Source organism: Gymnodraco acuticeps, unplaced genomic scaffold (genome assembly GCF_902827175.1).
Source record: "Gymnodraco acuticeps unplaced genomic scaffold, fGymAcu1.1, whole genome shotgun sequence".
NCBI lineage: Eukaryota > Metazoa > Chordata > Actinopteri > Perciformes > Bathydraconidae > Gymnodraco > Gymnodraco acuticeps.
Window position 1 is genome coordinate 3,072,135 of NW_022990693.1, and position 26,100 is coordinate 3,098,234.

At 41.3% G+C, this 26,100-nt stretch overlaps 1 protein-coding gene across 1 annotated transcript; it reads left to right on the top strand.

Annotated features, from left to right (window-relative positions):
* The first annotated feature begins 397 nt into the window (after positions 1-397).
* On the top strand, positions 398-25,516 carry efhd1 (EF-hand domain family, member D1). The gene is made up of 4 exons (XM_034230611.1): positions 398-783; positions 18,774-18,921; positions 23,335-23,469; positions 23,596-25,516. The coding sequence occupies exons 1-4, from the start codon at positions 500-502 to the stop codon at positions 23,728-23,730; spliced, it is 702 nt and encodes a 233-aa protein (XP_034086502.1). The 5' UTR covers positions 398-499; the 3' UTR covers positions 23,731-25,516.
* Positions 25,517-26,100: the final 584 nt, after the last annotated feature.

Sequence of the window (26,100 nt, forward strand, 5' to 3'; positions counted from 1 at the left end):
TTTCAGCTCTTCTGGTGCTAGTGGTATAATTTCATCAACAGTTTTGAGTCTTACCAGCTAGCTAACACGAGAGAAAAACGTGTAACTCCAAGCTAAGTTGTTATTGCTGCTTATGTCCATAGATTCCACCTTTGGTGACTAAAGTAGTGAGTAATGACTAAGATTACTGACTCTTGACTTACCTGAAATGTTATTTCTAGTATTTTTAAATATGAAGTCCCTCAGAACCTGGTCGCTTGGCCATTGTGATGACCGTTACCTGCGCTTCTGGCATCGATCAAACAGGCGCATCACGGCGCTCTGGCGCCCCCTAGGGCACTCGCATAGTATAGCGTCAGTGACTGACGCTTTTTTTCCTCATCTTATTTTGAAATTTTTTGACCGGAAAGACTGTCTCTCTCTTCTCCGCGGGCCACGGGCAGTTTGACAGTGGTACTTGAGACGGCTGTCAGGCTCCATTCTCCCTGAAAGCCTCAGTGAACAGCGTGCTTCTCTCAGCATGGCATCTAACGAGCTGGCAAAGAAGCTGCAGTCGCGGCTGGCGGCTACGCAGGAGACCGAGCCGAGGCCGGAGCCAGAACACAGCCCAGTCCGACCCAAGCCGCAGGAGGCCGATGGAGCCTGCGGAGACTCGTCCTCCGAGCTGTCCGCGATACTGACCCGCAGGCAGGACATCAACGAGGGCAACGCTGCTCCACGGCTGACCCGCGTCTTCAACCCCTACACGGAATTCAAGGAGTTCTCCCGCAAGCAGATCAAGGACATGGAGATGATGTTCAAACGGTAACCTGACGTCGTGTTGTCCTCTCAAACGCAGTCCGACATGTTTACGCGTAGTCGTGGGGATTTGGGCTGAATGAGCGTGTGCGGCGGGAAGCTCATGATGAGATTAAGATGCTGCTGTGACTTGAAGCCTCCCGGTGAAGCAGGCTGTCACTTTGTGGGGGATTCACACTGACTCATTACTGCAGTCTTTGTTGCTTGTAGCCCACATGTTATCCCTCTACCTCTAGTGTTGTGTCGTGATCAGAGGAGAGACCTGGCTGTGGCTTGCTACGCATCTCCTATACAATTGACAATCTCAGCTGGCCAAGATATGCTGTGCAGGGCAAAGGAAATAGTCTTCTATGGAGTCCCAGGTCTATCACTAAATTGTCGAATTAAACTACATTTTAAAAACACAATTTGATTATAATGCCATACAGTAATGTAAACGGTTTTGTTTGACCAACAGTCAAACATCCAAATATATTTAATTATCTTGGCTTATATGATGGGGAATTATGCAAATGATGTTGGTTTGCATGCTGTTTTAGATTTACTTGCTGGTCAAATTGACCTGGAACTCTTTTTGTATGTGTAACATGAGGTTTGAGTTAAACTCGGAATGTAACAGTTATCAATTTTATGATAAATGTGTGTGGACTTCGAGGTCTTTTAGTTGAACATCTGAACTGAGAAGCACTGGTGATGTCACTGTAGAACATTTAGGTGAAGCCTGTTTTGGCACACAACAAGCTTTTGCTCCCTCTCTCTTTCTCAATCGCTCTTTCTAAACCCAACCTGCGCACTGAGTTATACAAATAAATCATCTTAAAAACACATCTAAAAAAGATGCTTAGGCCCTGTGGCAGTTAATTAGTGTAAACCTTCATTTGATTGTTAAACAGGAGTACTTTTACATTGTTGCTTGGAAAAAGTCGACCACATCTGCTCTGGCAAATTACAATATATTTAAATTGATTCAAACCAAATAAGTCTTATTATTGTGTTAACAGTATTGACTCAACAGATGATGGTGACATAAGCTGATTCTGAGACTGTCATCGCGTGTTGGTCTGCTTTCAGTCCAGAATGAGAGCAGCTATTGTCTTTGGAAGGTTCCTCAGGGGCAGACCCCGCCATGCGACAGCAGTATCATTGTGTGCATGCTGCTGGAATCTCGGGTCACGACTCTTTTGTTATCATGAGTCAAAATTGATCACTGCAGTTCTTTGATGACTGAAAAATAAATCTGGAGCTGTCAGTTGAAGTTGTTTTTTTTAACCTTTTCTATAATCACAAGTGATTCAGACTCGTATATCTTAACAACTAGAATTCTGAACACCCCATTGTAATGAGTTGAATACTTTGGTTTGTGGCTAAATAGAGTGGTTTAGTGGTGACACATTTTTGTTGGCCGACCGGAACGTCATCATTGCATCATTTTCATTGGATTTCTGAATATTGCAGAATATAAGATCTGTTGAAAAACTTGTTTATGATACTAACATGTTTTGGTCAGCAGGATAATCTCCAAATATTAAACCAATTGTTTGATTTTTGAAGCGTAAATGGATCACCAAAGTAAAAAGCTAACGTCAGGCTATAAACACCACATGACGGTCCCATGACTTCACGTCACTGTCGCTAAGCAAAAGACAGACCGGTTAGCTGCATGATGACTTTTAGACAATTAGCCACTTGTTAGCGAGCGCTGATTTATGTACCTTTTTTTTAAAGCTTCAGATTGGGTGTTTACTTAAGTATATCTCGTATAACGAGCTATATATACAAGCTTGTATAAATCGCAGACCTTATTTCAGGAATTTAAACAAAAACCCATTCAAAGAAACGCTGTCTTCGAGACAAGGGAATCGGGTTCAGGGTTTCAGGACTCCTTCCTCCACCACTCTATACCTGTAAAATGATTGGTCTTCTGAGATGTATTAAGATGGTGAACCTCTTATTTTAGCACCATATCTGCTAAGCATCAGCATGTTAGCATTGTCAGTGTGATGGCTGTAGTATGGCCGCCAGGACATCGTTTTGATATGTTTTATCCTTGATAATGTGGCATGTTGAACTTTGATGTTTTATCTGCACGGGTGCATTTTTTAATTTATACTCATGGTAGTGGGTCAGTAAAACAAGAATTCTGAGAAGTTAATTCAGAACACTATAATAATGTCAGAAAAAAACATGTTCTACTTAAAAATGTATATTAAAAGTAAATAACCAATAATTGAAGGGAATCTAGAGGCCTATAATCTAGCAACTCATCACTATCCTACATGCTGGCTTGCTAGCTTACATTTACACTGATTTTGTAGATGTTTTATTGAGCAGAATAATATCCACATATTAACACCACCATTATTTTAAAAGCGTTAATGCAATTGCCAGAAGTAAATAGCCAACGGAATGCTATAAACTCCTCAGAGCATTTCACGTCATTGCCGCTAGGATAAAGTTGGACTTGGGTCGGGAGTGATGACATGCTAACTCATTTCCTGGTTTAGGACTCATTCCTGCACCACTCTATCGCACAGGCGCATGTCTTCATACCCGAGCGTCTAAAATGAATAGTACCTTCACCTAGTGGGGAGTCACAAATACATTTCATTCTTTATGTTATGAGTTAATTCAATATATTTGTTATGCAAACAGTGGGATCTGCTTTGCATTTAGTCCCTGTAACATCCAAAATCATCACTCTACTTTTGGCACAATTTGAGCAGCTGGCAGGAATCTTCTTATGTAACATAATGATCAGAGATGAATAATGTATTTTTGAGAATCAACACGGTCAAATAAATCCTTATATCAGTAAGTGTAGCAATACTTTCTTATAGCTTAGATTGATGAGGCAGATTGACTGGAATTGTAGCAGACTTTATGGACCAGCTTTTGTGCTGTGGTCCACCCGCTGCATTTAAACACAACCTGGTTTCCAACCCCCTAACTCGGTTGTCATGTAGGAGATTCAGCTACCCCGGTCTCAAATCTCTTTAGTCCCACTTCTTTTTCTGCACTGATCCCATTCATACACATCCCCACGGGGCATCCACCGCCTGGTGACCCAGTTTTCCTCTTCTGAAAGCTTTTGGTTTGAAGGCATATTTCAGTTTTTGATCAATCTGTAATGAATAAAGAGTTTTGAAATATTTAGAGCAAGTATGTCCGGATTTACAGGTTTCCTGAATGATGTACCAATTAGATTTTTGGTCTGCTTTATGTTCATACATCATTAGCAAATAGGAGCATCTTGTACCTTTTTACAATATGTACATACAATGTGCTTCTTCCTTTTTTATTGTACTGCGTCAGTGAGCTTGCCGACCTGAGCTGAACTGAATGAGCAATAATGGAGGAGATGGAGAACAACACTAGCAGAGAGTGAGCTCCCTCGTGCCAAGGGCTCAGGCATCTATAATTAAAACGGAATCTGCAGAACAATGAGGCTCAGTCCAGACTGTTGCAGGCAACGTGGAATCAAAACTCTCTAAAAAGAAGGGTGTGTAACTTGACTGACACAAATAGTGGATATATATACTGCAGTGTTAATGCCACTCTAATTCCTTGCCCTTCAGAATCCATGTAAAATATGCAAAGAAATATGTCTAGTGATGACTTCTGTAATTGTGTTTGCCATGAAATGCTTAAGATTCAGCTTCAAACTAATTTCCCCACTGAGAAAGAAAAATAATATACGTTTTGTCTAGGGATCGACCGATATGGCTTTTTCAAGACCGATACCGATTATTAGTAATCAAGGAGACCGATAACCGATATTTGGAACCGATATACATATGCAGTAACATCAGAAAATCTTGGTGTCAAAATGTAGAATAACACAAACTCCAACACAACTCAACACAACTTATTTGAAATGCATTTAAGCATATATTATGTTTAATGAACTTTTAAACATCTTACAACTGGTTTCCTCTCTGTGCCCTATTCTTTAGTGCAGCAATCTGCAATGAGTTAGAGAGACAAGAAGTGGGGCTGCAGGCTGACATGCTTTACTAACAATAATGCTTAATTTATTATATCTGTCTATCTAGCATAACATCCCAATAAGCTGCTAGCAACTGCAAAACACTAGTGCTAGCTAATCTTTTGCAAACTATTAAAAGTGAGGCTATTACAGTAGACCTAACTTTAGTCTAGTAGCCTCACTTCTAATATTTTGCTAAACATTTGCTAGATACATGTTGGCTAGCTCATGAGCTTCACATATCAACCTGAAAAACTGCGAGGCTCCACTCGCAGCCCCCCCCCCCCCTCCGCACCACAGTTACCCCTATATTCCACCGGGTCCGTTGCGTTACGGCCGCGGATTGCGGCCACTCTAGTCAATGGGTGCTATTCCACCAGACACGCCGCGTTACGGCTCAGAAGTGTCCCAGAAGCGTCTCGCCGCTGGGCTCCGCTCGAAATAGGATTGAAGTCTTTTTTTCGACGCGACGCAGCCGTAAGGTAATGCCGGGCAGGCAGGAAGTGGAACGTTCAGAGCATATATATAGCATATTTAAATATATATATATTAGGGGTGTAACGGTTCACAAACATTTCGGTTCGGTACGTACCTCGGTTTTTTGGTCACGGTTCGGTTCGGTACGTTTTCGGTACAGCAGAATTTTTTTTCACAAAACAAAACATATATATATATTTTTTTTTTATTATTATTAAACTGTGAATAATGTATTCACTCAAATAAATACAAAATATAATAAAATAAACATTAAGGTGCAGCATTTCGATGAACTGAAATAATCTGTATTTGAACTTTACTGTAGGCTACTAGTACTCACAAAACATAAACTATTAGTTTTGGGTTTTTAATTATTATTAAACTGTGAATATTCACTCAAATAAATACAAAATATAATAAAATAAACATTAAGGTGCAGCTTTTCGATGAACTGAAATAATCTGTATTTGAACTGTACTGTACTAGTTCCTAAGCAGCCAGCTTGACATTAGGACTTGCTTGTCATTGTATTTTCATGTTTTTTTAAAGAAAAATGAACTTGTCCACATTGCTTGCCGAAAGGGCAGATCTGCTGGCACTAACAATGTCTCCTGATGTGGAGAACACCCTCTCTCTAGGCAGGGCCGGACTGGGACAATAAGTCAGGCTGGGAATTATACACCCAGCCAGGCCACTACCAGTTTTCTTTTGTGCCATTTTCCTGGATTTATTTGTCAATATTTACAGCGTTGCTGCCCATAGTGATAGCCCCACACTTTAAATCTACTACCCCAGAATAAACATATGGACATGGGTTACTATTTCAATTTTTTTTGCAAATCTATTTAGGAACCTATCCATGTGAACATATTTTAAGTGGAGATGGACCTCAATTCCTCTAGGGGGGTCCGGGGGCATTCATTTATAGTTGTGAGTGTGTCTGTGCTCCTGAACCAGCCTCACTCATCTCCCCCCTCTCCCCCTGCTCCTCTTTGAGGCAGCAGCAAAGACTAGTTTTAGCTCTCAACAAGTTTTTAAAGTTTATCTTACCTTTTTTCACCTAGTTAATTTTTTTTAAATTATTATTCATGCATATTTTACTAATCACTCCCCTTTCAAATGGAAATATGTGTTTACATAAATGGTGACCAAACCGTTTGAGACCCACTGAGATAACTCAGACTAAGTTAACTATCTAAACACTCAAGAGTCCTTTACCTCACCTGAGCTGTAGTTATCAGTCTCTCAGTCTGACAGGAGAGGACTCTCCTCCACCTTGTTGACAGTCAGCTCATTATATCCATTAGCGCCGCTAGCTAGCACCAGATGCTAACAACAACAATACACGTAACCGGTGCGCGCGCTTTCTCTCTCGCACGCTCGCGCCCGCCACACATACACACCCTCCCGAGCTTGAATGAGAGACCAATCGAGGGCTTTAGTGTATGATCTGTATGAAAGTGGCCATGTCGGCAGGCCACATCATGTAGACAGCCAGTCACCTAGTTATTTAAAAAAAATTATTATTCATGCATATTTTACTAATTACTCCCCCTTCAAATGGAAATATGTGTTTACATAAATGGTGACCAAACCGTTTGAGACCCACAGAGATAACTCAGACTAAGTTAACTATCTAAAGACTCAAGAGTCCTTTACCTCACCTGAGCTGTAGTTATCAGTCTCTCAGTCTGACAGGAGAGGACTCTCCTCCACCTTGTTGACAGTCAGCTCATTATATCCATTAGCGCCGCTAGCTAGCACCAGATGCTAACAACAACAAAACACGTAATCGGTGCGCGCGCTTTCTCTCTCGCACGCTCAGGCCCGCCACACATACACACCCTCCCGAGCTTGAATGAGAGACCAATCGAGGGCTTTAGTGTATGATCTGTATGAAAGTGGCCATGTCGGCAGGCCACATCATGTAGACAGCCAGTCACCCTCTGTGAGGCAGAGTCTGACCCACATTTGCGCAGCGTTGCGTTCACAATACATACATAAAATAAAAAAAATCCTCAGGCCAGCAGGCCACTTAACAGGCCAGGCCATCGGGAAACCTCCCGGTCCTCCCGATGGCCAGTCCGGGCCTGTCTCTAGGGACAGAGGTAGCAGATACAGCCAGGTAGCGCTTTGCTAACATGGCAACATAAGGATATTTGGTGTTTGTAATAGCTTTGGCTCGGTCTGAACTCTCTGCGAGTGGTGGAGGCTTAAATGCTAGTGGGAGTTGGGTTTGCACTTCAGTCTTTTTTATTTTGGTACCGGTGATATTCACGTTCGGGTGATGCCTTTTCAAGAGTGTGCAAGTTTGATGTATTGCCAGCCGCGCAACCAATGTTAGTTGAACAATGCCGACAAACAGCTTTGGTTCGGTCCACCTGTCTTTGTCCTTCATCCTTGTACGTAACTGCGAAACCAAAATGTTCCCAAACCGGAGACTTCAATGATGCTGGAGGATTTTCGAGCTCAACTTTATCTGCGTTCGCCATTAATTTTCGACAGTTCCTCAAATTACTGACTACATTTGAACGCATCCCTCTGACCAGCTCTCATAGTATGCCTCTCATCCAATGAAATGACTTGCTCGCTCTATGACGCGTTGAACCCAATGTGAGCAAATTACTCTGAATGCTGCGACGCAGCACCTGAGATTACTTCCAAAAAGTTGTTCACTTTCTCAATTTTTTACGTTTAACGTTATATTCGTTCGGTACACTTCGGTACACACCTGTACCGAACCGAAGGGCCCGTACCGAATAATTTCGGTACGGGTACGTGTACCGTTACACCCCTAATATATATATATATATATATTTAAATATATATATATATATATATATATACACAAACACATTTTGCAGACCCTATCCCTCCGTAGTCTTTCAAGTAGGAGGAGAAATGCCAGCGTTCTCCTCCGGTTTACAGGCACTGTGTACATTATAATAATTATGATGATGAATGCATTTTTTTACCACTAAAATACAGCAACACATCTTTGATTCATGTCGTTTATAACTGGAATATTACAATTATTATGAACTTTGTCTGTACAAAGTAGCCTGTCCAGGAAATATGCACGAATCAACAAAAACTGCGAGCCGGCAGGCAAGACGCTCCGCTTCTGAAATGCTTCTGAAACGCGCCCGGTAAGGTGTGACGCCGGACCAAAACCGCGGCGCAGCCGTAACCCGGCACAGACGGACCCGGTGGACGAGACGCTGCACGCACCCCCAACTCTGACTGACTTCCCTCGTCCCTGTGTAACTGGGAAACTGATAGAATTGGATCATAAGATCGTGGTGTTTTTGCAACTTCGGCTTTCAACTGACTTACCTTCGAAACACATACGGCTCTGCCGCTCAGCGCTGCTGCTTGCCTCTGTCTGTGTCTGCGTTCTTTCGCACCTGCCTGTAATCTGAGAAGGTCCCGTCTCTCTGGCTGGCTCCCGCCCGGAAAATCTTCAGTGTTGATTGACACTTCAGTTATAGCCTATCAGATAGCGCTGTGGGCGGGACCTTGCTCGTGTACAGAGAGTGGTGACTGCAGCCAGAGAAACGGCCGCATCAGAGCCAAAGTTTTATCGGCAATTTGATTAAAAAAAAAGGCCGATACCGATAATCGGTCAAATGCGGAATATCGATTATTTTGTCATTGTTGTGCTAGTTTTATCTGTTTTTTAAAATAGCATTCTTATGGTAGAAGACTGGTGCACGTTGGATACATTCAGGAAAAAGAAGAAGATGCAAAGCTTTACATTTTACTTTATTTATTTAGTACAGACGGTAATGCAAGTGCCAACAGAATCAAAAGCTCGAAAAAAGCTTATCAGAATTAAAACGTCTCCAAGATTTCCTAGATGTCGATGTTCCCTTTTTAGGAGTAGTGTTTTAATAATGTCGGAGCTGAGGAGTCATCTTACTAACTTTTTACTATTGTTGAGATAGACACATACGCATTACCAATAAGGCACTCACAAGAAAATGGCAACGGTACACGTGTATGGGTGACGATAAAAAGTAGTTTTTGTCAAATGTTGCCTGTGAAAAGAATTGATTTCACCTTGCCTTAGCAAAAATCCAATATCGTGCATCCATAGTTTCTTTTTTTCTTCGGCACATGACTAAACCTAGGTTGAAAGTCTGGTGTATCACTCAGTCTGTATGTATGTCACCACCAGAGTACTCAAAGGGTCCATCCCCAGGGGTGAAGTGCTATTTGTTATCCTGCAGCAGCGCACCTATTTCATGTGTTCACGCTCAATGTTAAGTTGTGGCTTGTTTAGAAGATTATATAACCACAGATATTAACACTCCACCAAAATTGGACCATGCAGGAAAGTCAGTAAATCAGTCTGCATTGTTATATGATTGCATGTGGCTGATTATTACGTTATCTGCTGCCAACAGCTGCTTTAGAGTGAATTCCTTCAGCTTAAATAAAAATTCCTGCAGCATCTGAAGGCTGCAGGACCGATATGGTGATAAATCTGTCTCGCGTCAGTGCCCAGTGCAGTTTACGCACGGCCGGTCACTGTGTTAACCTTCATTACATCTCCTGAAAATGAGAGCAGGCAGCTACAGTATAGAAACACTGACCTTTACACATGGAAGACTCAGTTATAGCTCCATATTCTGCTTTCTTATGAAGGAGACGTCCAGTTAGGGTGCGTCATGGGATATATGTGTTTTCCTTTTTGAGCAAAAGTGTTGTGTACCAATAATGACTATTTAACCATGTACGTGGGCGTGAGGGCAAGTCATTAGGATTATTCATGAAATAGTGTGGGTCCAATCGATAGTCTACGATAGATAGTAAGTACGACACTACCTCCTGGAAAATCCTCGTTCATCTGTCTTTCAGGCTGAACTTCTCAGACATTTCATCTTCTGAGCTGCCGTTATCTTTTATATCAGCTGTTTCAAAGCTATTCAAACATCTTCAACCCTTCTGAGTGCGACAACTGTCCAGCGTTCCACACTTCTTTTTGACCATTATGAGTGCAGCATCTGGGTACTCGGTGCACTGCATTTTGCCAGTACAGAAGCAACGGGATTGATAAACATACACAATGGGACGGGTCAAGGCATTGTTGACGAGTGTAGCGCTGTAAGGAACTGTGGTGTTTCTGTTTGTCCATGACAGTGAAGCCTGCTCTGCTCGTGGTCAGCCAGCAGCAGAGGAACACCCTGTTTTAGTCTGCCTCTAGCATTCCTGCGCTCCCACAAAGAAGAGCCACATTAGTGTATGGGTGCCTTTGTGTTCCAAGGACTGGAATGCTGCCTATAGAGGAAGCCCTCCCTCTGGCAGTAATCAGTCCATATGCAAATGAAGGGCTAATTGTGATCACTAAAAACCCGGTTACAGCGGCTAGAATGGCAACCATAGGCAACTTCTATATTCTATACTAAGCACTAGGGATGTCCCGATCACCTTTTTTTGCTCCCGATCCGATTCCGATCATTTGATTTTGACAATCTGCCGATACCGATTTTTCCCGATCCGATCTTTATGCAATGCATTAAGAAAAAAAAAAAAAGCATTCAAGTTGTCCCTTAAGGTTATTTTTTTATTTAAATGACAGTACCCATACCCATTCTATCCAACATGGATATAGCTTCTTTTTTCACAGCAGCATTGGATCAGTTCAGTTGTGCAGCATTGGATCAAAACTAAATAAAGCTTATCAGTGGTCCTCCACAAAATAACCATGTAAACAAATTGAATGCAGATAGTGCAGCAACAAAACAAAAATAACTCTACTGGAAAGAGGTAGCTTGACTAGCTTCACAAGTTCACATTCAGTCACAAATAATAAAATAAAATAAAAATGTGGCTTAGTGCAGAATTCTAGCCTTAAGACTAACTAGTCTAGTATTAATGCAATGAACAACAGCAGCTTAACATAACATGAATAAACAAAGCATTATTTTTCCATCTTACTGGAGTAACACAATTCAATAGTAATCAGCAGCGAACCACTTATTTTGGTTATTCTACAGTATTGTTGTTTTATAGTTATTTGTTAATGTAACCCAATTTGTGTTCTTTGAAATTGAAAAGGATATCGCATTGTGTTTGTTACTTTCGTTGCAGTTGTATATGTCTTAAGTGTAATTTGTCTTGGCTTCCTATTTATGGACATGCTTTTATTTTGAAGGAGAGGTAGCGCTGTTGACAGGAAGTTGTTGTTGCTATGGAAACAACGTGACGGAGATTAACGGAGAAAAGTAATATCTACATATAAAGACGGAGAAAGTAAACGATAACGTTTATGGTTAAGTGTTAGCACCCCCCGAAGAGGCACAAACTCTTACGTTGATATTGGAGATTTCAATAAATTCAATTTGAAAAAAAAACGGGGGGAAAAAATGAAAAAACAAACAATCGTATTAGATTGGTCGTGTTGAACGTAGCTCTGTTCTTTCCACCACGCGGAACCTCCTTCTTGCAAACATTGCATCTGGCTGTTACACTGCCTTCGCTTTCAATTTTATAATACTTCCAAACTCCTGACATTTTCTCTGTCCCGACTCCCGAGTCACCAGCTGAACGTAGCCTCTCGTTAGTTTACTGCTACTATTAGACACTGCGCCCACTCTGTTGCCAGCTTTGAGAGAAATAAGCAACCAGGTCTGAAAACAAGCCCAAAAGAAGCAACACATACATGATGTTGTGTAATTTTAAACCACAACTAAGGCCTCAGGATGACTTTAAGACGTGAACATGGTCATTTTTGTTTTGTAACATTAAATAAAATAATTTTTTAAGGATTCCCGATCCCCGATCTTTTTCTCCCGATTCCGATCTTTTAAAAATCACGTGATCGGCTCCGATCCCCGATCACGTGATCGGATCGGGACATCTCTTGGCCCATTGGGTGTTGAGAAATGATGGCTATGTAGCAGGCAGATGATCAGCTGTCAGTGCAGTTGTCTTAACACTGATGCAAACCACAGTTGTCAAATTGCACACTTTGCTTCTTGTGTGTTTGTGAGACCCACAAAGACCTGTTTGTGGTGGGGACAGGGGATCTCCGGAAGGAGATGGCAACTCAACAGTATGTGCCACTTAGACTGGGTCTACAACATCTGAAAGCTGGGAAAGGACATTTTCCTCTGACGTAATTTCCAATGTTAGTGATGGCGAGGGAAATCCACAAACTTGTGCTGTGTAAGAAAGCTTTAGCCCTCTTCTATTCATTTTAGTTCAAGATTCCCTCTTCAGTTTCCTCACCAAGTGTTTCCTTGGTGAAATGTCTTAGACCAGTGAGGATAGAAGCATTTCAAACACCAATCATCTTTTTCAATACTGTTTGGGCATGTAGGGTATTTGACAGGAAAACACTTGACAATTTGACAGTGAGACCATTTTAAGCCAAGGGATTTGTCCATTGAAGCTTGGCTGGTTTTCAGTATGTGATGATGTCATATCAAACCGATTGTTAACAGAATAATGAGCTTTCAAAAACAAAACAAAGAGGGACGAGGTCCTTGTGGCCTTTTTCAAGAGCTGAAATGAAACAATGGCTTGGTTTCTGGCACGGACAGATTAGCCTCTGTCTGGAATAAGCAAGCCTGATAACACACACACACACACACACACACACACACACACACACACACACACACACACACACACACACACACACACACACACACACACACACACACACACACACACAGCTGCTGAGAGTTTCTATAAATACTCGTCCTATCTATGGGCTTTGCCACTGGCTCATCCAGTTGGTGATTGACTGGCTGCTTGAAAGTCTCTCAGCCACGTGCAGTCACCAAGGAAACTCTGCAATCTAGAGCTGTGCTGTCAGCTGATGTTCAGCAGTGAGAGGGAGAAATAAATGGAGTGGTGCAGCAGGAATGAGTCCTAAACTGAGGAATGAGTGAGCAATTTAGCACTTCATGGCTCCCTTGTCTCGAAATCAAGGTTTTTTTCTGACATGTTTCTGGTGATTCCCGAGATAAGGTCTGGGGTTAATACATGCTTAGTGAGTTCTACACAACGAATTCCTCACTGGCAAATAGCATAGGTCTCAGATATATAAAAATATATAAAAAACATGTCTATAAAGTGTTTTGCTCAAAATACCAAACAGATCACCCATTCTAGCCATGCCTCATATCCCTCTATTTCACTTCCTGTTTCAAAAGTGCTGATTTGTGGTATAAAGCTTTAAAAAACAAACAAATGTGATTTAAAAAAAAAAAAAAAAGGAGGGGGCTGAGCTCATGCGGGAGATTCTGCGGTGATGAAACGCCATATCATGGATTATCAAGGATTATTTCTGAAACAGTATGGAGCTCAAAGGCTTTCTCTCTTGCCGGTTATACCACAAGGCGAGTTCCTTTTTATTTCCTGCTTCTTCACACACAGTTTTTGAAACAAAGAATACATAGTATGCGGGTGCTAGTGGAGCCTCGCAGATGGGGGTGCTGCAGCCCCCTCAGCATCCCCCTTCCCGCGTCCATTCGCGATGTCTCGCTGTGTCGCAGACCCCACGCAGCAAGCAGGAAATGAACCCAGCTCACACCAGTGTTTCCCCTACCATTGTCTTGGATGGTAGCCCCCAAAAAGCCCCCTGAAATTCAAGGTGTTAAAAAAATAAATAATATTTTTTATAATTTTTTTATTTTATATATATATATATATATATATATATATATAGCACCGAATTGCAACTAATCTATATCTACTGTCACTTTTTACATTGAACATGTGCTCTTTTATTAAATAAACTAAACGCTTTCATTTTAAGTTGTGAGTTTAGTGTTTTTGACCCTAAGAAACACTGATGCATTAATCCAGGGGTCTGTAACCTTTTTGACCAAAAGAGCCATTTTGCTCCCCTTTCGAAAAATATTTTTTGTCTGGAGCCGCAAAACATATTTCATAGCTTATAAAGTTGTATTTATTGTTAAATCATAGACAAAAACTACAGTTGTTTTGCATTTATTATTTATTACATTATATAAAACTGTTAACCTCTAAAAAGAAACAAAAGGAGAATTACAAATAATACACAGGCCTACTTTAAAATAAATTAAACACAGAACTTGGGGAGTCCTCTGCATATTTGAAGGAAAACATATATAATTAAAATGGGCCCACTTTGAAATAAATAAAACATATAGCTGCACCCTAAAAAGAGTTAAAGGTAATTTAGGTAATTTTGGAGAAACCAGCTCGAGATCGCTAGAATTTGAAAATACACAGCCGGAAAAAATCTGCCACTTCCTTCCAGAGCCCCTCCTCCAACACACACGAACGCGCACATGACCAATGAGGGCACGAGATAAGTTTGTGCACAGATGGAAGGCTGACAGGCAGGTAGGCCATCCAGTTACTTTAGCCGGGCCGGCTCAGATGATTGGTCGTGCTTTTTACAGCGCTACGGCTTCCACAGATTAAACATTTTAATGTGTTTATTGTCAAAGCATTTAATATATTCATTGCTATTGGGACATTAAGAGTATTCCATGGAATATAACAAAAAGTGTTTTCTGAAATAATAATAATAATAATAATATATTAATTTTATATAGCGCTTTTCTGGACCCAAAGACGCTTTAAATAAATGACATACCCCATTGAATTATGACTGAAGATCGTCAGCTGTCTACCTCTTCCGTTTTTCTCCTCAATACGTAAAGGCCTTTGACAACTTCTCTCTACATATCAACAGGGCCGCCCCTGGCCAACTTGTGGCCCCAAGCGACATTGTGAGATGAGGCCCCCCCCCTGCCAACCGACAGGAGTGAAAAAAAATGTTTTGGAAACAAAGTAGGCTACTTTGCAAATATAATTCCTGTTTATTATTATTTTCAACAGTTACTTTTTTATACAGTGAGGTAAATGATCAATGTGCATGTATGTCGCTCAGTATGCGTTTACAGGTGAATACGTCTGCATTTCCTGCCAAATACTAGCCTCAAAAAGATTACAATATAATTAATGCAAATAAACTACTTCCACTAATAATCATAATAAATTCAATATTATTTTATTATAATATAGTCAAGACAAAACATGCTTATGACATGCTCAAACTGATATTTCTTAAATCTGTATTCATAGTTCCCTCTGTCAGCAATGTATCAACAACTACACACACATTTCTATCAGTATTTCTCTGTGTTGTGGTTGACATGATGATGACTGTTAGGAGTTAAGGGGAGAGGCTGAGCATCACCATGATGATGACTGTTAGGAGTTAAGGGGAGAGGCTGAGCGTCACCATGATGATGACTGTTAGGAGTTAAGGGGAGAGGCTGAGCGTCACCATGATGATGACTGTTAGGAGTTAAGGGGAGAGGCTGAGCGTCACCATGATGATGACTGTTAGGAGTTAAGGGGAGAGGCTGAGCGTCACCATGATGATGATGACTGTTAGGAGTTAAGGGGAGAGGCTGAGCGTCACCATGATGATGACTGTTAGGAGTTAAGGGGAGAGGCTGAGCATCACCATGATGATGACTGTTAGGAGTTAAGGGGAGAGGCTGAGCGTCACCATGATGATGACTGTTAGGAGTTAAGGGGAGAGGCTGAGCGTCACCATGATGATGACTGTTAGGAGTTAAGGGGAGAGGCTGAGCATCACCATGATGATGACTGTTAGGAGTTAAGGGGAGAGGCTGAGCGTCACCATGATGATGACTGTTAGGAGTTAAGGGGAGAGGCTGAGCGTCACCATGATGATGACTGTTAGGAGTTAAGGGGAGAGGCTGAGCGTCACCATGATGATGACTGTTAGGAGTTAAGGGGAGAGGCTGAGCATCACCATGATGATGATGACTGTTAGGAGTTAAGGGGAGAGGCTGAGCGTCACCATGATGATGACTGTTAGGAGTTAAGGGGAGAGGCTGAGCATCACCATGATGATGACTGTTAGGAGTTAAGGGGAGAGGCTGAGCGTCACCATGATGATGACTGTTAGGAGTTAAGGGGAGAGGCTGAGCATCACCATGATGATGACTGTTAGGAGTTAAGGGGAGAGGCTGAGCATCACCATGATGATGATGACTGTTAGGAGTTAAGGGGAGAGGCTGAGCGTCACCATGATGATGACTGTTAGGAGTTAAGGGGAGAGGCTGAGCGTCACCATGATGATGACTGTTAGGAGTTAAGGGGAGAGGCTGAGCGTCACCATGATGATGACTGTTAGGAGTTAAGGGGAGAGGCTGAGCGTCACCATGATGATGACTGTTAGGAGTTAAGGGGAGAGGCTGAGCGTCACCATGATGATGACTGTTAGGAGTTAAGGGGAGAGGCTGAGCGTCACCATGATGATGACTGTTAGGAGTTAAGGGGAGAGGCTGAGCGTCACCATGAAATGTGCAAATTGACATAAAATGAATAAAAGGGGAAAAAATGCTCCATGTTTTTTAGGCTGTAAACTTTAACTGTTATGTAAGCCAACTAGACAGACAGTGTATCACTCTTCCTCCTGTACATTAGCAGATAAAAGGCATCACATACTTGAATGAATGTTAAATAAAGAATGCTGGAAATAACTGCATCTCCATTAGCCTGTATGCTATGCAGAGACTGCCTTCTTCATGTAGTGAATTGCAGCTGATGTTTTAAGATGGCAATTGGCAATTTGACTTATACAACATTCGCAAGTTGTACATTTGACTCATACAATAATAACCCACCTTGGAGTGATGCTCTAGTTTCTTGGTTTTTTTCTCCCTTTTGCTTGCGCCGGACTGAAACTGTCTTTTCACCGACATCTGTATCAAAGCCGTGATTGGTCAGATGTCGATTCATTGCAACGGTGTCGGGTTACAGACGTGCTCCCCTTGTCACCTCTCACGGGTGCGCGGAGAACTGCACGGAGAACTGCGCACAGCAGCTGAGGCCCTGCGCAAGGCTGGGCCCATGCAGCCTGCGTGATTGGCCTGTAGGGAGGGGCGGCCCTGCATATCAAACATACCGGTAAACCAGCATCGTTTGCTATGAAAGCATATAACTCTGTCCACGCAGAATTACATCCTGTGTTCCTCCGGTACTTTTCTTTTCTTTGATGTATCCATAGTTCGCTCATCGAGCCGGGGGTCAGGTTATTCACCTGCAGGGAAAGGCGCTAGCGCGGGACCGTAGCATGATGTGACGCATGTTTTAGTTGACCTAATTAAAACCATTTTGTTTTTTATTTATGTGTCACAGTATCACCTCAAAATACTAGATACCAAACATTTTCAACCATGCAACAAAATATAAATATTCCTACAAATACTTTTATTTTATTTCCTTCTTATTTTTGTCTAAGCTCAAGGGAGCCAGAGCAGAGGGCTTAAAGGGCCGCATGCGGCCCGTGGGCCGCGGGTTGCCGACCCCTGCATTAATCAATAACAATAGTCCACAGCTCCTCTCTCTGCTCCAGAGGATTTAAAAAAGATATATCCCAATGCCACCCAAGTAAAAAGTTTGTTCCTGTTTGTCAACGTGTATGCCTTAAATAAGGATTCACATTAATGACTGTGACTGCTACTATGTTTCTGAAAACATTAGAGATGATATAAAAAGCATACATTAACATAATCTAGATTCACATTTGATCAGCGCTGTCTAATCCGTAGTGATAGACACTGTTAGACTTCTTAGCTCTAACTGGTTGTTTTTCTTTGGGCGTACTGGCATTTTGAAAATGCAATAAGGAGCAGAGAAACATGTTTTTATTCATTGATATGGCAGGATATTATGACAGTTTGAGCGAATATAAATACCTTGTAAGGGTTACAAACTGACCGTTTTCAACATACAATGATGTGTGATCGCTCACTTTTTGCCGCATAGAGGAAGCTTGTGTCTGATCATGTTCACTACTGTCTTTCAGTCGACCTGTATTTAAAAACTGCATCTAAAATGAGCTTTGTGTTGATTCTGAGCACACCTTGAACAATGTTTACTTATCGTCCAAACAGATGCTTCCTGATCTACATGAATATGATATTACATTACAAGGACAGAACATAATCACTACATGTGTAAATACTATGGTAACTTAGTGCTGGGCAGTATGCCGTTTCATACCGAATACCGTGAACTTTATACTGTATGATATGAGTTTTCATATACAGCAATACCGTTGAAAAAGTGGCAAAGGGCCTCGAGCGGCACATGCTGGGGTGTCTTTATGATGTTCATATTGTAGCTATTTAGAGTGGTCGATGTGTGTTAAAGTCTCTATTGAGGGATAATGGTGCGGTGCCAGCCAAATTGCACTAGATTTATTTGTTTAAATAAATAAAGTTGCACTTTATTTTTTTATTCTGAACCTAAGTTTGAAGGTCAATCATAAATCATAATAAAATAATTTAAATGTGCACTCATGAGGGCCACCACTGATCAGGTGATTCTTTGTGGGGCCAAAACGTATAAATGTAAATACATGTTCTCGTGATACCGTTATCATTTGGAAAAATACTGTGATATGAGTTTTTTGTCATACTGCCCAGCCCTAGTGTAACATCATGCTGCAGCTCACTTTGACCTCACGCTTTGTGGTTTGTAGGTATGACACTGGTAAAGATGGCTTCATCGACCTGATGGAACTGAAGCTAATGATGGAGAAGCTGGGAGCCCCACAGACTCACCTGGGCCTGAAGAACATGATCAAGGAGGTGGATGAAGACTTTGATGGCAAGCTGAGCTTCAGAGAGGTGAGTGCTGCCGTACTGTGTGGCTTTTAGTTATGATGCAAGTCATTTCATTCCAGATAGCTAAAACTGATCCTTTATCATCATCACTTTCAGTATTTGGTTGTATTAAGACAGGTCACTCTTGGGCAGAGTATTTAATAATCTGAACAACATGATTTTCAGTACAGACAAAATGATGCTGTATGGATGTGATGTCTGTAATGCACAGCGCACACACCACCAAAGACCACTCTCCACTACGGGAACAGGCAAAAAAGCAAATAAAAATGGTGCTGAAAAACGGTGGATATTGTGCAAACCCCCAGGAAAAGGGGCAGCACATTTCCTAATGGCCAAAACTATAAACACCTCAATAGCCCTCATTGCAATAATTAGTTGAAAAGTCCCAATCCAGAGGCATTTTACTCGCCACCTTTACCTTTTAACATTTATGGATGCAAAATAAAAGTTAAAGCAGTGTAAATGTAAAAGAATGGTGATAAATATTTGCAATCTCAATATTGATAAAAAACGTGTGATTATCATTTTGGCCATACTCCTCCTCCGTATCCATCACTCGCCCTTGATGAGTCCTTCCCTTTTTTAAGTTCTCCTTTGCATTGGAGCTTAGAAGTCCATGACATTCTACTAAATATGGTGCTTTACTGCTGTGACCATTAAAACTTCTCAATCCAATTTGAATGGATTCAAGTGATGTTACCAAGCCCCCAAGAAGACAGAGGGGTGTTTACACAAATGTAAGTAGTGTCAGTTAAGGCAAATCATTTGGGGCCCAGTCAATTTTCCCATTGACTTACATTGGAAAAAAAGTGCCCATAATTGAATTAGTAGGGCCTCAACATTTTGAAATGCACAAAAAGTTAAAACCAGAGCTATTCTATTAATTTCACTGAGCAATCCGTGACGGAGTGAATTGGAGGCTAGACTAAGTGCGCAAGGTCTTTGGGCCCAGTGATGCGGAAGATTGCTGGTAACTCCAGGGAAGATCTGGGTAATTTTGTTCTCCAGTCATGCCATTTTGGCTTCATGCGCCAATTTTCAACTTTCAAATGAATGAACCGGGCCCCACCTTTAACTCTGCATCCAGTTCTCTTTTTACATCCATCCATCCTTTAAAACAGTGGTTCTCAAACTTTTTTCAATAATGTACCCCCTTTGAAAAATTCAGCCAAGTACCCCCTGGTCAGCACAAAAACAATTTGTGAGGGAAAAAAAGCCTATATGTATATTCTATTATAATGTTATATGTATTTGCTGTTCATGTACATTTTTTGTTTTAATATAGTTGTATCTTATACTCTCTTTGTAATATTTTCACTCATGTGTAATACTTGACAAAACAGCTGCTGTGACAATATAATTTCCCAATTTATTATATATTTGTATAACATTAATTTGTTTTGATTGTAACTGAGTATTTTTCTCACAATAAAACACAAACGTTTGATTTTGTAGTGAAACTTAAAATAGCAGACCTTCAGCATGTGTTACATATTAACAGATTCAACAGTAAACTAAAGACAGAGAAACAGTAAAAATGCTTTTCAACATTTATTAATTACAATATAAGAGGTTGACACCATGCAGTTTTTGGTGGAGATGTTAATCGTCCAATCCTGATCCTGAAAAACCCGGAGAAAACCCAAAATAATAAAACCCACCCACACAAATATTTTGGGAAAACACCGGAGCGAACCCCGAGTAAATCCCAAAAATGATGAAACCCACCCACACATATTTTTTAGGGACATTACATTACATGTTACTTGTTAGACGCTTTTATCCAAAGCGACTTACATACTCAATACTGTGGGCAATCCCCACAGGAGCAATTTGGGGTGACGTGTCTCAGGGACACAACGACATGCTGACAGCAGTGGGGTTTGAACCTGTGACCACTCATCACGAGCACGGACTCTGCGCAGCCCCAAATCCTGACCAGGTCCTTGTAAACCTCCTTGTCGAGGGTCTGAAATGTATCCAGGGTTACTGTGAAACTTTCCCCCTCGACTTTGACCACACTTTCTCCAACAGGCACTCAACGATGCCGACTGAGTTTCCAACGTTGTTGTTCACCTTTGCGTTTAAAAAAATCCGTGTGACCAGTTTCTGAACCAGAACCTTGACTTCCATTTTGGCTTTCATTGACACTTACACTGGGGCTTCTTCTGTGATTGTTGGTGGCGCCTCAATCTCCTCGAAAGCCAATATCATCCTTCTAGTTTGTGTGACAGCCTCGTTGTTCACAAACCACCCGAACACTCCCAAGAAGCGACACGCTTGCCTCGTTATCTCACGGTTCACATCCTCTGGGGGTGGGGCAACTAATATTTTCGTAACTCCTGGGGCAAACTCAGGTATCATCATCCCTCTCGTGGTGTGATTGTAGAGGAGTTCTTTGAGAAGCATTGTGAACACCAGGTTCTTGCCGAGGGATATGTCTTTCATTCTCTGATAAACACAAACTTCGTTGCAATCCTGGTCTCCATCACCCTCCTCCGTGAGCAAATCATCAATATCGTTATCAAAAGCCCTCATTGAATTCACGCTGCTAGCTCTTGCTCCAGGGCAAAATGTTGCCTTCAGCCCTGACAACATTCGATGTATGGTCAGTTTGGCAACACGTCTGGTTAAAAAGGCCTTGATCTTTCCGCATATATTTTTCTCGCCCAGCTTGATCTCGGCTTCTACTTCTTCAATGGTAGTCATTGAATTGCTCTTTGCTCCCAGGTTCTCCTTGACGATGAATTGAGTGAGTTCAGCAATCTCCTCGACCGTGTCGGCTCTAAGAAGATCGCTCTCACATTGGGTCATACTATCCATTAGGGGCTCTGTGATTTAAATTTTTTTATTTTGTAATTATATCCTTGACCATTCTGGATGTATCGCTTCCAATGCTGTCTTCTAATCCGCTTGAGGCAGCTGAGGTTTTAGGGAATATAGGTACGGACCCTGATCTATTAGAGAGTGCAGATTTGGTCTCTGAGGTTTTTGAGAGGGTAGACTTGGACCCTCAGGTTTGAAAGACTGTATAGTTGACCTCTGAGGTTTTTGAGTGGGCAGACCCTGTCTCTGAGGTTTGAAAGAGGGGAGCAACTGGGGTTTGAAAGAGGGTATAGTTTACCTCTGAGGTTTTTGAGAGGGCAGACCCTGTCTCTGAGGTTTTAGAGGGGCCAGATGACTCGTGGCTCTTTTCATCGTTGACGTCATCCCCTTTTTGACAATCAGTGGAGGTCTCCATAGCCCTTTTCTTTTTGCGTAATCTAAATCGAAATAAACCCTTCATCTTAGCCCCAATAGTTCTCAACATATGGATGGCGTGACCAACAATGACATCAAGTCTGTGGTGGGAAGTGACGTGTTCACTTTCCATAAAACCCTCAGCCTGGGAATTGCAGCTGACTGCTGACTTACTGGTTACAGCTTCTTTCACCAGCAGCCTGGTTAAACTTGTGGCGCTGGCACACTCAACCGTGTCCTTAATGTCCAGAAAATCAGCGATAGTCTGAGGGAGTGTGTTGCCCAGAATGGACCAAACAACCTCCTCAGAAATGATTACATTTTTGTTCTTAATGGCTACTAGTAGGAATTTTGTCAGTACATCTACTAGGTCCAAAATAAACTCTGCCACATAAATTCCCTGTGTGTGATTTCCCCCTCACACACAGGGTAATAGTTTCCCTGTGTGTGAGGCGCATGGACATGGACAGACATTTATACATTTACCAACACCTTTTGGGTTTAAAGAAGCTCGGAATTTCAAAGATTGTTGGGATTAGGTGCTCCACAACAGTACCATTGTTTGATCACTCATTTATTTGTTATTTAAATTATGTAATACTCTGTATATTTCTATCTGTTGCCTAGTGCAATTGTATATTGTAGAGTATTTAAATCTATTCAGTATTTTCTTTATATTGTGTATTATTTAGATGCTCTAGTGATATATAAAGAGGTACAGTACAGTGCTGCACCATCAGTGTCTGATTTATTAAAACAACAACATTGTAACTGAGAAACACTTAAATGCTACATTTCAAATGTTTACAATCCATCACTAAATTCATGGCAAACCAATTTGCAAGCTGCAGTTATTACACTTCACGTTTTGATATATGTGTAACTCTATTAATATAAAACCCACACTGCTCCAACTTCGTTACTTTTCCTAAAATTGGTATATTTGTTTATTTATTTTGGGGCGTGGGGAATGAAGAAACATGAGCATTTATACCTATAACCACCAGACTGGATTTTGACGCCTCATATAAACATATGCATACAGTAATGTTGCGCTATACTTTGCGAACCACTGCTTTCAAATATGCAGCACTTCTATAACAAAAAGTATATTACTACATAGAGTATGCCCACAGCAAAACTTGTTTTCTGAGTGTTACTGAACCTCTGCAGTTCCTGCTGATCTTCCGGAGAGCGGCGGCTGGAGAGCTGCAGGAGGAGAGTGGTCTGATGGCTCTGGCCAGGCTTTCCGAGATCAACGTCTCCACGGAGGGAGTGATGGGGGCCAAAGACTTCTTTGAAGCCAAGGTACTCAATGTTTGTCCAGTGATCTGCTCTAACATTAACCTTCAGTCAGAAACTGAAAGTAAGGCAGGGCTACTCGGGATATTTTGTGTTGATGGGAATGAACACGGTGATTTTCTGTGTCGACAGATGCAGGCTCTGTCTCTGGGCAGCAAGTTTGAGGCGGAGATTCGGGAGGAAAAAGAGGAACGCAAGAGACAGGAAGAGGAGAAAAAAGAGAGGCAAGCCGCCTTCAAGCAGCTGCAATCCACCTTCTGTTCATGACCCGCCACAGGAGGCACATAACAATCCTGACATGCACAGTCAGTGTTACTGACATTTTTAGGAATAGCTTTTCATTCCACTTACACTTTAATCAGTGGCATTGCTCAAAATGTGGGACTAATTAACAAAAATAGCAAGTTTCATTAAAGTTAACACTCACTTAAATACTTGAAAATGCCTCATAACACATGTCACAGGCAAGGTTTATTAATTCCAGACTTTCTGCAGCTGTCCCACAGAAAGCAATAAGGCAAAAACACACATTCAGATGTATAAGGAAATATGAAGTGATATCTCCAAACTCATGGAAGTATCATAGATAAACTGTGCATTACTGTGGAATTGTTCTGTCCGTCTGTACAAGAACTGGAAGTTTTCATTTTGAGGGAATGTGACTTGTTTAGGCAGAGTTAAGCTGTTATCAGTCTGTCCTACATATGTTGTTTGTGAAGCGTTTTTGATTTAATGTTACAGCTCATAGTTGTTGTTAAAATATCGTATTATTCAGTTAACACTGTCAACCTGTGATGAATACAATAATATAGTAGTAGAATAACTGCGTCACAGTATTAGCATAATAGTAAGTCTTGACATCTCATAGTATGGACACATTTGTTGGTGGAAAATGAAGCTCAACATTGGTCCTTTACCTTTGGCTCAGTTGACTGATCCAACACTCAACAGGGTGTACTCTGATGGTTTTCATAAATAATATACAGTCTGTAGATTTGAGCCACACAAAGAACACTCCATGGTTTCAATATTGTGCCCCAAATCTTAATATGACCACCTGTTTTCAAAATCAGGGTGGTTATATTTTGTTAAACTTAGTGCTATTTTTGTTTGCTTTCTTTCTTTCTGAGAGTGAGATGAGATGCCTGTCCCATGTTTGTGTGTACACAACCTGAGTGAAGCAGTTGTTAGCTTAGCTTAGCATAAAGTGGAAGCAGGGGGAAATTACTATTCTGGCCTGAAACAGTCTGTAGAGCACATGTTGTATTTTGTTTGTTCAATCCACACAAAAGCAGGCCTTTTGAGATTTTCGTCATCCTTCAACTTTCTTTACAAACAATAGTGTCATGTCTGTTCTTTAATAGCACAAACTCCCCCACATTTTTTAACGTTACCTCCAGCCCACCCTATCTCACCCTTAGAAAGAAAGCAAAGAAACCCTTTTCATTTTATTCCTTTCATGTTTTTTTCACCTGTTGCTCCTGTTGTTATCCCTAAACCAGGCATTAGAAAAGGGGACTGAAGTTAAACTCTGATGGTAAAAGCACATGTTAAGATTGAAGATGCAGGGACTGTTTATCTATTTAAGCATGTTTCCTGTTGTTCCAGGGTTTCTATACCTTGGCTTGTCATTCTGTTTTTAGGACCTACATTCTAATGAACCAAGCATTTGCAGAAGGAATAAGTTGTCATGTGAATTTGATTATGGTGTAGTTCAATATTCAGTTTCAAGAGCATGCAATGCATGCAATGCAAGTGTCTTATGTAAGCTAGATAATCTTATATATTTTAAATCAATTTAGATATGTTCCATATCAATTAGATCAATATTAGAAATATCCTGCAACATAGAATATACAAAGACAGTGACTGATGCTTGATCCAAGCCTTTAAAGGGGACATATCCTGCTATATTTGAACAATATATTGTAGGGCCATACCTATATAAAGTATATAAATATAGTTGTTTTTTCAAAATACCAAAAAGATCCTGCATTTTAGCCATGCCTCATTTCGCTCTATTTGCTCTTTCCAGCGCTGTTTTTGCAGGGGGCTGATTCTGTGAGCTGCAGCTGACCACGCCCCCCTGCAGGAGAGGGGAGCGTGCTTTGAGATCAGCTGCTGGGCTGTCAGAAGAGGGGGAGAAAAAGAGATCTCCGTCCTCCGTGTTTTATTCTTATAGAAGTAAGAAGAGAAGTAACGGGCAGAAACCCTCCTTTTTACGCAGCGGTCCAGACATAGACATCAAACGGCGACACATATTCAGTTGGCAGTTACTTTGGCATTAGGGCAGGGATATCTAGATACTTCCCAAGGTCTGACATCATGAAGTGTGCTACTTTTAAAGCAAGCAACGATGTTTTCCAATCTGTAATCAAAAAGCTCCTCAAAAACGCTATCGAAGCAGTTCCTGCCGTTGCTACGTTAGTTCAAACAGTAACAACGGACTATTTTTCTTAGCGGATGCTTGTCAATTTAAATCAATACATAAAACTATTTTTTAAATCAATAAATCATTTTCTAAATCCATAAAAGCATTTCAATTAATATTGGGAGTCATGTCGTTACTTTGTTGAGAATGTGGCCATGTAATAAGCGGGACCCAAGCAGACGGATGCCGATCTAGATCCCTCCGCT

Excerpts from the sequence above, each read along its gene's own strand:
- efhd1 (XM_034230611.1), top strand. The coding sequence starts at position 500 with ATGGCATCTAACGAGCTGGCAAAGAAGCTGCAGTCGCGGCTGGCGGCT. Across the intron at positions 18,922-23,334 it reads GCAAGCTGAGCTTCAGAGAG|TTCCTGCTGATCTTCCGGAG; the intron begins GTGAGTGCTGCC and ends GAACCTCTGCAG. Across the intron at positions 23,470-23,595 it reads AAGACTTCTTTGAAGCCAAG|ATGCAGGCTCTGTCTCTGGG; the intron begins GTACTCAATGTT and ends CTGTGTCGACAG.